General features: G+C 40.5%; 1 protein-coding gene across 3 annotated transcripts in view; it reads right to left on the bottom strand.

Annotated features, from left to right (window-relative positions):
* The window catches only part of NOL4 (nucleolar protein 4), a 245823-nt gene extending 237796 nt beyond the window's left edge, over nt 1-8027 (bottom strand). For all 3 annotated transcript variants that reach the window (XM_065399159.1, XM_065399160.1, XM_065399161.1), the window contains exon 1: nt 7761-8027. In XM_065399159.1, the coding sequence (XP_065255231.1) occupies nt 7761-8027 (267 nt within the window). The remainder of the gene's footprint in view (nt 1-7760) is intronic.
* Nucleotides 8028-12981: the final 4954 nt, after the last annotated feature.

The raw sequence follows: 12981 nt of genomic DNA, 5'->3' as shown, positions 1-12981 counted from the left end.
TCAACGAATTCTAACAGGCTAGAGAAATATAATTAACCCTTGCAGAAGCCTTGCTGGTTTATATCAATCGTGTTATGCTCATCTAAGGACTTAACAACTCTGTAATGATTTTCTTACTGTTTCTTTTCTGGTATTGAAATACAGCTCACAGGTCTATCATTTCTATGAACATCCTTACCGCTTTTTTATAGATTTTTGGCCACCCCCCAGTTTCATAGCTGTTTTAATGGCAAATGATAAATGTTAATATTTTAATTACTTCATTCTTTAATTCTTCAGAACTCTTGGATTTGTACCAGTCCTGGCGATTTACTGCAATTTATCTTGAGTTGTCCCATCACCTCTTCTAATTATACCTCTATTTCTATCAGTGCCTCAGTTTCATTACCTATAAAGTGTAATCCGGGGATAAGTACTTCCTCATCATTTACAGTGGGGAAGCCTTTGAATTAAATCATTTATTTTCAGTGAAAGTTCTCATGCTCTTTGATTGCTCTTGCAGTCTGGCAAAACCAGTGGCCCTACCACAGGCTTGCTGCTCCTAATGTATTTAAATAATTGTTTAATTGTCAATTCAGGCCTAGAGAATACAAGTCACTTCTAAAAGTTTGATTTTCCACATACCACTAAAATGGCTGTTTTACCAAAAGAGCAGCTTATAATTAAGTATCAGCTACTTGAGTTCTGTGTCTGACTTGAGTTTAGACCGTACACGATTTCACAGGCAATGTTGTGACAAGGTTTTTGGCTAGCAGACATTGAGATTAACCACAACGCATATTTGACCATGTTAGAAATTGTAGTCTGCAGTGAGAGTGATTCAAGTATAAGCGGCCATATTCTCTGAATTTTTTTTTTTTTTTAAAGGAAGCCAAGGCGTAATAGCATTGGTAGTCTGCTGCTAAATCAAAGAGTTTTGGGGAACAACAATTTACAAAACTTTCAGACAGTGAATTTATTGGTAAAATTCTTTCCTGACATTTCCCAATGGAGCTCATTTACAACCTCTCAAGTGAAAATGGTTGAATGAATTTCAGCCTAGTTTCAAATAGGTCATTTAATAAAAATGACCAAAGTTCATATTGTACATTTATGTCTGGAAAAAAGTCTTTGCTTAAGGTGAACTCTGCTATAGATTAGATTTATTAACTAAAATTTCCACTACAGATAGTCCCTTAAATTGATATGTATTCACAGGTACAAGTTAGTGGTTCAAATTTTATATTAAATTTAGGGGACTGTTTTTAGTCCTTATACATATATATCTCCAAATGGCAAGTTACTCAATTTACAAAACTTTGGATTAGGTGTTGAGAACCCTGTACTAATAGACATAAAACTCACACTGAAATGAATGCGTAGGAAGTTGCCATTCATCAGACAAAGAAATGGTGACCTTTAACAAGGTCCCTTATATGTACAAGAATGCCCAACATCATTAATTGTGGCAAGTGTTCTTTGCCTATCTGGATATTTTACCTCAGTGTACCTGTTTAAAAGTGGTCTTTTAAAAGTAGATGCTCATCTACTTAAATAGGGTAAAAAGTATTAGGTGAAAAGGGTGCAAGATCAGGTTCACTCTTGCCAGTAGAGAGTAGCACAAACTGCACAGGCATGTACCAACCTGGCCAGCTGCCCTCCTTCAGGGACTTCACCAGTCAGAGGCAGCTTTATCTTCTTCTGGCAGGTCCCTACGAGATTTGCAGAATCAATACTTCCCTCAGCCACACTAGTTGTTCTGTCAATGCTGCCCATTTTGAGAGCTGTGTTGGCCTGCAAGCTACTCAGGAATGAAGTTTCTGTGGTGCCTTGTGCCACCGCATCCAACTTTCTGCTGCCAGGGGCTCTCCACCTAGGTAAATCTGAGCTGTAGAATCAGGAGTTTCAGTGTTCTCTTGATGTTTCCTAATCTTTCTCCATATCTACCTCCTCAATTTTCTCTTCACCATTTGTGCTGCTTCCTCTGCCAGCTAGCTCTTCTTTTTGTCTTCTGGCTGTGCCAACTCTCATCAGCTGCCTCCTGCACTTTGGTGTAGGCTTAATGCCCAAAGAACAGTGGAGAATCAAGTCCACTTTCTCCAATTTAATATTCCAAGCAAAGTTCCAAAATTTTGCATAAATTAAACTGGCAACTTATTTTTGGAACACTGCTTCTACAAGACATTTGCTGGAGAAAAATGGGGACCAAGAACTGTGTTACAGACTTGGACTTTCATGCCAGATGTTGGCTCTTTATTGGGGTGATTAATTTTTTATAAGGTCGGTGGGTGTCTGACTGTGTTGTATGTTGTATGTATAAATATGTATAAAATGGAGATATCAGTAGTGACTTTTGTTCAGATAAAGTTACACGTACAGGAAGACTAAAATTCTTGTTTCATACTGAAGTGATTTAATTTGGTTTCTAAATTTGGCACACTATTCAAAGAACAACAGTATTTTGTATTTAATCTTAAAATAAAATAGTTTCTAATTTTACAGAGGAAACATTTACAGATGCTTTCTTTTCGAAAATTTGCTCTGTTTTTCCTCACACTTCTTTGTATAATTCTAGCTAAACAAACACAGTTACCACAAACTCCAAAATATCACACACATAAACACACACACAACATCTTAAATATACGCCACTTTTGACATTTTAATTTTAATGACATAGGTTTTCATGAATAAAGAGAATGTCTAATTGAGCTACATAAAAAATAATCATCTGAACTCTTTAGTTCTATCAGCTATGTCCATTTTCTGACACTACCTGTACGCCTTCCTGATTCCTCAGCTCCACTACTCACAGAGACCATTAGCAGACCAGGAAGCAAGCTGGGCAGCAGAGATATAGGGAGTGGGTAAGAGGAATGGGGAGCTGTGAAGGGCTGAGTAAAGATGTGGTTGTGAGGGGAAGGTGAATGAGCAAGACATTGCAGGATATGAGGGGTTGAGTGGAGCTTTCGAGAAATGGGGAAGCATTTAGTAGGACTATGAACTACTGCACAGGTGTACTCTGGGATAAATTACAGCCAACCTTCAACATCACTCTCTTGATTACATTGTTTCACCTTTATGTGGTACTTACATATGTTATATTTTGGTAGTTCATTAGGGTATAGCGCTACCAACATATATTTTCCAAACTCTTTTGATCACCTTTAATACTAACTGCTACAAAAATAAAGAGAAAAGTATTGAAATGACGCTGCACACTTTTAGATTGCCATAAAGTGTCCCACAAGATGAAAATAATTGAAAATACACAGTAACAATGTCACCTTCTCTTTTAACATACAAACAATTTTTTCTTTAATGTATTTCTTGTATATTAGTATTCATAACCAAAACTGCACCCATCAAATTATAAGATCAGGAAATTACTCCATGAATAGATAAATGAGGATACAGACTGGTCTATTGAACCCAATAAACCTTAATTTTTAAGCCCCTGATCCTGTAATCAGATCCATTAGTGCAGACCCTTAGCCTGTTTGGAGCTCCATTATTCCTGTAGGGACCCTACATCTTCCTGTAGGGTCAGGATCTAAGGATCTAACTAAAGCCAACATATTTTCGTTTTTGAATGAAGGTTGGTTTTATGGTCCCAAGTGGGAAAAGTATAAAAGGAAATATGGGAAAATGCATACAGAAGGCAAGACTTGATTTCAGTTATTCAGTAACTCCATTGCAGTCAGTGCAGTTACTCCAGATTTACACTATCAGAATCGAGCCCTTGAGCTTCTGTCCCTGTAGATTTCTGTACAAAGTATATTCTGTACATTGGGGCACATCTTACAATCAGTTTGTAGGCAGAATTTCTTATTTAAATGGGGAGTTCTGCTTAAAATCTGATGGTATTTATTGGCCCATTATTTGTTAGCTTATTTTTTTATCAGTTTCTAAATCTGGGAAGATTTTAGGAACCATATTTTTGGCCAGGAATAACACAAACCAAGAAAAATAATACTGATAATTCATTATTATTATTTTGTTCTCCAGTTTTTAATCAGGCAACAGTTTCAGCAAAGTGGATTGACAGAGAACACAAGGAAACCAATCATAACAGTCATTTACACAGTTTAAAAAGATATTACACTAGTAATATTAGTTCTACACATTCATAAGTGATTGTGGGTACCAACCATTAAAGTTTATATTAATTATTGTCAGCCATTTGGCATATTTCTCAATTTAATACTTTTATGTAATGCCTTTAAGTTAGGCATCATTTCACTGTTCTCATAAAGAGCAGCTTGGGCTTAATGAAAAAGAATGTACGACAATAACAGTAACAATGTGAAAAGTAGCAGAAGTAGGATGTTCGCTGGACTGTGTATTCAAATACTTCACTGTGTGTTGTCCCACTCTGGACCTAAAATGGCTGTTTTGCAGGATGTTGTTGCTTGGTGACCAAAAGTGCATCTCCTAGACCACAGAGCGATGTGAACATTCAGAGATTGATTTGTTCCTGTTGCTCTTGAGGAGACCAGGCCAGTAAAATAGAAGAAGCCTACATGTAACTATCTAAATATCCCGCTTGCTTGCATATTTAAGTTGATATTTAAAACAGGCTTGTGATTTTGGGATGCTCACCAAACAAGCAATGGGAAAAATGGAACAAAACCTAGCATGTCACTGCCCATGAAATACAAAAAGTAGACCAAGCCTCAGCTACTCTAAGCCTGCAAGATACCCTTGCTTCAATTAAGTCTGCGTTGTATGTCTAGTCTGTTCCGGTGCAACCTCCCAGTTGCTATCAGTCTCTCTTTCTTTCATTAGAATCAAGTAGTTAATTAGCCCCAGTCTGTCCTCTCCCCTTCTCTCTTTCCCTTTAACGCAGCAGTAATGATGTCTAATTACCAGCAGCAGTGGATTACAGCACCATCAGGAGCAAATCTCTGTAGCTGACAGCAACAAACTTTAGAGCTTCAAGGAGAGAATAATTCCTAACAACGTAGTTGCATATTATTTGCTTATTTTTTAATTTTGAAGTTAAAATTGTAACTTAATCTAAGTAATGCAGAGAGAGTGCTTGTGCTGGCCAGAATTACCATTGATGATTAATTGTACATTAATTACTTCTACCTCTTGAGAGATCAAGTGATGGAGAAAGTTTTTACTCTTTTAGGCTTTGATACTGTTTGTGGCTGTTTCTGTGGGCAGGAGGAGCTCAAATTTCTGTGACAACAGCAAGACAAAAATGGCATAAGTAAAAACTAAACAATAGGGCTAGTTCTGAATTATCAGAAATGAATAAACTCTTCAATAGTTAGTGTGGATTTCACTAAATGAATGAAAGAGTGGGCTTTTGAGAGCTAAACAATACTAACTTGTAAGGGTGCCATCTGAAAACATCAGCTTACTCCTATATAAAACATAATTTTGAGTTATAGAGTGAAATCCTAGCACCATTTAAGTCAATGGGAGTTTTGTCATTAACTTTAATGGGTCCAGGATTTCACCCATAATATATAAAACAATTCCTTTTGGAGCATTTGGTACTCTTTGGCATATAGTAACATATCAAACAAATAGATGCCACTCTACAGATCTGCTTAAACAATGCTACTTCCCTATGTGAATGGAGTATGAAATTGATTGCATGTGCTTAAGTGTTTAAGACTGATGACATTTGTTTTTAGTAACTGATAAGTCGTATCTGAATGCTGTGCATACTCTTTTCTTGTTTATTCTGTGAAACAAATTTTGGAAACCAAACACTCAGGCAAGTGGAAGTCAGTGGACATTTTACCTGAGCAAAGACTGCAGGATCTGTTACTTAATATTTTATGTTTAATAATTCAATGTAATGCAGAAATACTTCAAGTTTTTATGGCTGTATTATGGTAGCTCTGTTGTCCTACTTTTGTTATGGTGCTTGGTTGGTGGTTATAATATTTATCTGTCTATTGAGAGAGAGATACACAAATATTCATAGGATTCCAAATGCAAGCAGAAGAATTAAGACCAACATTTAAGTAAACACATCAAGAAAGGTTCTAGACACAGGGACCAGAAAAAATCAAGAACAACAAAAAGCGGGGAGGAAATCCAAACCCTCCTGGCCTAGTAAAGATGCCAGACAATGTACAAGTTGGTGACATAAAGAAGTGTTGTTTTTTGAAAGGCCCAGAATAGCTCTACCTTTTACTAAATCTTGAAAAAAATAAAGTTAGCCTTTTTATTCAGACTGTTCATTAATTGAATTTTGCCCCAAAATAAGGAATTTGCTTGCAGTTCTGAACTTGTGATGAAAAGTAAACCCATAAGAAATAAAAGATCTTTCATGCAAGACTCTTAAAAAAACACTGCTCCAATTAGTGGAAGAATAAAATAAATCAGCCTAGAAGTATACTTCTATTTGAGATAATTTTTCCTTTGTTCTATGCTTGATTTTCAATTTCCATCCCAAAATCTATTTGATCTACAGAAAATCTCAGGATCAAATATTAATAATCTGCTGTTTAACTCTAGAAAAGTAACATGCCATTCTCCATGTAAAGCCTGGACCTATAGGCAGACCTAGAACCCTTTGTGAATAGAAGAGGTAAGGAGGGAACATAAACATTGCTCAGAACATTCTCTATGGCTTGCCTTTTAACTCCTTTACAAAATTAATTCCACATCTATACTACCTGACAACAGTTACTTTGATGATTAGAAAGAGGACAAATATAAACTAGCAACCCAAATGCCTTGATTTATTAATACTTTGAAGAAGATACTTCTACAGAATCTCCAGATTTTCCCCAGCAACACATGTTGTAATTAAACCTAGAATACTTTTCAAGAAGCCTTCTGTATTATGCCATCCAGGAGCATATTCATTACCCCAGGATGAGATTTCAATGCAAAAGAAAATATTGTTTATCAAACCAAAATGCCAAAGCAAAAATAAAAGATTGCCTGTGTTTCCATCTTTAGATCCCCAAATAAGGAATCTAGATTCCCTGAGGTAGTTTAGAGGGGGGAAATGACATATTAAAGAGTTCAATATGCAAACCTACTTGTAGCCAATAGTTCCCATCTTCTTAAATAGGAAATTCTGTAGCTCTTGCCACCACCAAGCATAATAGCTCCGCCGCTGTTAGAACTGCGTCTAGCTATTCAGATTCAGATCCTGGGAAGGCTGGTGCTACTACTGGATGGCATCAATTGAGTTTAAGCTTTATAGCTGTGAGACTTGAGCAATCCCAGAAAGAGAAACAAAATCTACCATTTGGTCATGTGGAAACCTCTCTTTGTTGATCATCCTCTCCTCGCCTCCTTTAATAAAATAGCAACGCTCCAGAGTCATCAAGGCATATCCCTGCTGCTCTGTGTCTCAGGGGCTGTGGTCTAACAATAAAAAAACCCGATATCCCGGGGAAGCCCCCAAATAAACGACCGGCGCCACATTTGGCGTTGTGCCAGTAAGGATACACCGTGCTCTATCGATCGCAATAGTATATTATGAAAATGTGCCGCTGTAATCGTAATTGTGTGGCCTTTATACAATGGCAAGACACGCGACAGACACCACACAGCTAAGGGGCCGGGACAATAGCCCTCCCCCCCAAAATAACAGCATAGAGGAAGGGGGGGCAGTGGGGTGCATGATCGCTTTAAATAAAAAGGGCCACAAAGCCCTACCCTGTGCATAATGTGACATGCAAATACAACATGGTGATGACTTAGGGGGAAAGAGAGAAACGGGCCAACTGTGGCTGTCCTCTCTCCCACTATAGGCTGCATTTGTCGACATATAACAAGGAAGACAATTCTCTACTAACCGTGGTTTTGACTGGCACGTACAGCACTTGCTTCCCTCTTCCACCAGCACCATTGACCTCGTCCGAATTGCCGAGCTGGAAGCCTTTAGATTTGACCCAGAATTTAAATTTGGCATTATCCGTGGAGCTCGATTCGGAGCCATTCAAGAGCTGGACGATCCGGTCGTATTTTTTACGGGTCACCGTCTTGGTTTTCCCCGAGTCCCCGTAAGTCCTGAGACACCAGTCTTGAAACTGGCGGTACATGTCCCGGTCGCTGCTCTCCATAATCTCCTACGAGATACCACACACACTACAAAACGGGCCGTGCCTGGATCTTCCAAACGTACTTTGCACCTGTTCACCTAGTGCTCATGAAAAATGCATCCACCACCAAGATGGAATGAGGAGGTCCCGGTGCGAGCAGATCCCAGCTGATTTTTTTGTTGTTTTTGTTGTGGGCAGGGGGGATGGGTAGGGGGCTAGCAATCAATTCAATAGTGTAGCAATGTTCATTTTTTTAACTGTGCCGGATCACAGAAGGCAAATGGGTCTCGTAGAGGCTTCTCTTATCCTTCTACTGTACGTGATCGCTCTCCAATATTGTGCAAGGCAGGACTATCCCAATGTCTCCAGTAGCGTCTATCCAGAGGGTTTTGATTTATAAATAATTAAAATCCTATCCCTTGGCTTAACAAAAAGAGAAAATAGAATATTGACTCGTATTCTTCTCTCATGCATCAGCTCCACCCGGCTGCACCGGGGATGGTGCAGGTGAAAAAACACCCTCCACCCCAGCCAGCCCTCGCTGCTTTTTCAAAGGGTTTTCTGTGTCTGTCCTGGAGGACCGTGCCTCTCCTAAAGCAGCCTCTGTGCAGGATGGAGGAAACACTGAAGGGCAAATTGGTCTCTGTTCCCTGGCTGTTTTTGCCTTAGATTTCTCTTCTCTGGGCGTTAAAGTACGGGAAAGAAAGAAAGTTCTTACCTGTTATTTTCCTTCCTAACAAATCCCATCTATATTTTTTATATTTTTATTTTTTTTAACGGTCTGTGAAAATTTCACTTGCTCCTACTCAGTCCCATTGAATTTCAGATGCCCTAATAGGAATTCTCATTTATTTATTTAAAATCCCAGCAGATGGAGGAAAAATATGTACAAGATATGATCAGATATTAGACCAAAGGAGAGAGATCAGTCCCAGGAGGATGTTGGTAAAGAAAAGAAGACGGCTGTCGGTTGGTCTGCCAGTTTAATAATGGTGCTCACACATGTAGGACTCCTCTGGTCTGGGGTTTCCTTGCTAAACTGGCTACAAGGCATTCAAGTAAGTTTGCGTACGGATGCTTAATAGAACCCCCTTATTTTGTTAAGGGATCGGTTTTTTTTTCTCCCTTTGGCTTTGCCACAGTTTCAAGTCACCCTTGAGATTTCTGATCTCTCTCTCTTTTCCCCTACCACGTAATGAAGGACACCCCCTTCTCTGGTGAAAGTAGCCAAATTGTTAGCTCCTCTTGACGATCTTCCAAGACAAATGCAGAGTGCAGCTCCTCCATTCAATATCTATTTCCAATCATTAAAAGGAACCAGGAGAAGGGGAGTTCCCATCCTCCTCTCCCAGCGTCTGCAAGATCCCCTGTCTTAGACACACACACTCCCACTCTGTCTCTGTGTGCTTCAACCCGTCCTGCTCCTGTTCAGCTTCTCTGCTAAACTGGCTGCCAGACAAGTGCACACACATTCCTGGTCCGTTTCACAGCCAGCATTTCCCCATTTTTATATACGTATATATATATATATATATATATTCTCTGGTCTCCAGCACGACAGCAAAGTGAAACGCCTCGGCCCCCTGGCGCACCGTGGAGCAGCCTTGTCCCAGGCAGGCACTTGCAAAATGGTCAGCCCCTCCTCCTCCTTCTCCTCCTCCTCCCAGGCTCGCTCTGTTCAGTGGCTCTATTGGAAGGTCTCGCGGCGGCTGGAGCCGGGACTGACAGCAGCAGCACAGGCTGAGCGAGAGCAAAGCTCCACACTAAACCTCTCTCCCCCCCGTCGCCCGCGCGCTGATTGGCCAGCGGGACAAAAGTTTCTGTGGAGACGGCTGAGCAGCTACGTGACGGACAGAATTGTCCCATTTAGGGATCCCGGGCAGTGCGCATGCTGCAGGCGGCAGCAGGTTACAGAACGCGGGGCAGGCGGGGCGGCCAGGCAGTAAGGTGGCGCAGGGAAGCAGAGGCGGCTGCAAGCACATCCTCAGCCAGAGCCAGGTGGGGGGATGCAAGGGGAGGGTTTCCATGGAGATTTCACCGAGTCCCCCCTCCCTTCTACACACACAGCAGATCAGCTGACACATCATTAGCTTAGGACCTAATTATTGCTTATTGGAGCAACAAATGAGAGAGAGGGCCAGCTGCAGGAGGCAGAGCGATTTTCCTTTGCACCCGGTGGACTAAGGCAGAGCTCAGCGGTCCCGGGTGGATTCTCATTAACTTGCAGGGTTCCCACAGCAGCGGGAGCAGCAGACCTCAGTCTGGCTGCACCGCCACCCACCCACCCACGTCCCTTCCTGCTTCTTATTTTTTTTAAAATGCAAAAGTGGTGAGGGAATATTTTGTCTCCAAAATAAACTGGCCTGTGAACCTGGTGTTAGCCCACAAGCCTGAGTGGCAGCCACATCTGGAAGAGGGCACTATAGCTAACACATCTGGAGGAGAGACAGCAAATCCCAGCAGTTACCATTTAAAAGGGGAAGCAGAGGCCTTTAGTGGATCAGTTTATCCATTTTGAAATAAAAGGAAAACGTTTCTGGTTTTCTTTTCTTCTGTTTGAGTCTCTAGTTCACCCCCAGGAATCAGAGCAGCAGGATAGCTTCTGCCAGTTTGCTTGTCTCATCCCTTTGGGCAATGTAAGACCATCACCAGGAAAATCCTAATTAGTGGGCTTCTCCAGGCATTAGGACATTCTACTCCACTCTCTTCACAGGTGCAAACTCCACAGAGACTCAGGAACTCCAACCCCTCCCCCTCCCCGCCAAAGTGGGTTCTGATTCATAGATTCCAAGGCCAGAAGGGACCATTGCGATCATCTCATCTGACTTCCTGTATAACAGGCCATAGAACTTCCCCCAAATAATTCCTAGATCAGATCTTTTAGAAAAAGAGATGTGTCTCACTCTTCTGAGGCCCAAGTGTAGTACAGACACTCTAAATGAACACATGGACAAAACAGAAGCCACTACAAAGGATGTGGGATTAATTATCACAAATAACACTGTCGATAACCTCAACTTCATGAGTCCACATTTCTGATATTGCTAATTTCCAGAAATGAAAGTAAATTGTCCCACGATTGATAGGGGACTAAGCCCAGGGACAATGGTGGGGTACACCTCTTTCTACATCCAATTGACCCAAAATAAATTTTACATTTTTAATTTCAAAGGTTTAATTTGTTGTTTATTTCTTAGCAAAAGGTGACACGTGGCCTCGAATAGATTGTATTTGGGTTTCTAGCCACCGCAGCCCTGGAAGAAACTAATGTTGAGTCTCCAGAGGTGAGGTACTGGCCTTTATTGCTCCCCATCTCTCCTTGCTCAATGACTTGTGCAACATGAAGGGAAGGTCCCTTTGAAAAGGGGCAATGATGGAGAGAATTCCCAGTAGCCATATGTGTGGTAGAGCGCCCCACTCTGGCCAACCTATAACGAAATATTTCTAAATTAAAAAACTTTCATATTGGCTCCAAGCACCACCTCTTCCATGTTAGCTAAATCTTGTGACGTGCTGAGCACACTCAGCTCTCAATAAAGTTATTAGGAGTTGAGGGCCCTGCACTCCAAAGGATCAGGCCCAGATCACTTGAGGTTTTGGGAGCCCTGTTAATGCTACTCCGTATACCATGACACTGTGTTTGCTTTGGGCTTTTATGTATAGAGCTACCATACTATATGCCCAGGCAAATCAAGGACAAGACTTTTGTTTAAAGGCAGGACTACTATCTAGCAGTGTTAGAGAGCAATATTAGTATTCCCAACACCATGCTTAGCATCAGTAGGATCTGGGAGGGCAATCAGACATAGGTTACTAACTACTACATTAAAAACATGCTTGACATAAGGGGAAAGGACCATGAGAAAATAGACAGAGGTACATAGAGAAGGAGGAAGACAGGCTAGGGGAAGGGACAGAGAAAAGTAGGATATGCACATAGGTCAATGAAGCCCATGATTATTTATTGGCCACTGGCTCAAAAATCATCATGACAGCCCTGTTTAACACAGGTTGAATACAGGATTCGTGTGACCATCGCAGGAGCTGTGGGACAGACACCACAATGGAATTGCTACCAAGAAGTGGAGAGCTGGAAATATAGAGCACCTCATTAGAACTTTGGTCAGCAGATTTTAAGGGAAGTAATATTGTTTTAATTAGGGCTGTCAAGCGAGTAAAAAAATTAATCGCAATTAATCGCGTGATTAAACAATAATAGAATACCATTTATTTAAATATTTTTGGATGTTTTCTACATTTTCAAATATATTGATTTCAATTACAACACAATACAAAGTGTACAGTGCTCACTTTATTTTTTATTACAAATATTTGCACTGTAAAAAACAAAAGAAATAGTATTTTTCAATTCACCTAATACAAGTACTGTAGAGCAATCTCTTTATCATGAAAGTTGAATTTACAAATGTAGAATTATGTACAAAAAAAACCTGCAAAATAAATCAATGTAAAACTTTAGAGCCTACAAATCCAATCAGTCCTACTTCTTGTTCAGTCAATCGCTCAGACAAACAGACTAAGTTTGTTTACATTTGCAGAAGATAATTCTGCCTGCTTCTTGTTTACAATGTAACCTGAAAGTGAGGACAGGCCCACTGTTGTAGCCAGTGTTGCAAGATATTTACATGTCAGATGTGCTAAAGATGCCTATGTCCCTTGATGTTTCAACCACCATTCCACAGGACATGCATCCATACTGATGATGGACTCTGCTCGATAATGATCCAAAGTAGTGCAGACCGATGCATGTTCATTTTCATCATCTGAGTCAGATGCCACCAGCAGAAGGTTTTCTTTTTTGGTGTTTCAGGTTCTGTAGTTTCCGCATCAGAGTATTGCTCTTTTAAGACTTCTGAAAGCATGCTCCAGCCCTCATCCCTCTCAGATTTTGGAAGGCACTTCAGATTCTTAAATCTTTGGTCGAGTGCTGCAGCTATCTTTAGAAATTTCACAT

This window comes from Emys orbicularis, chromosome 2 (assembly GCF_028017835.1).
Source record: "Emys orbicularis isolate rEmyOrb1 chromosome 2, rEmyOrb1.hap1, whole genome shotgun sequence".
Lineage (NCBI taxonomy): Eukaryota > Metazoa > Chordata > Testudines > Emydidae > Emys > Emys orbicularis.
The sequence above is the reverse complement of the archived record's forward strand: the minus strand, read 5'-3'. Positions and strand labels throughout refer to the sequence as shown.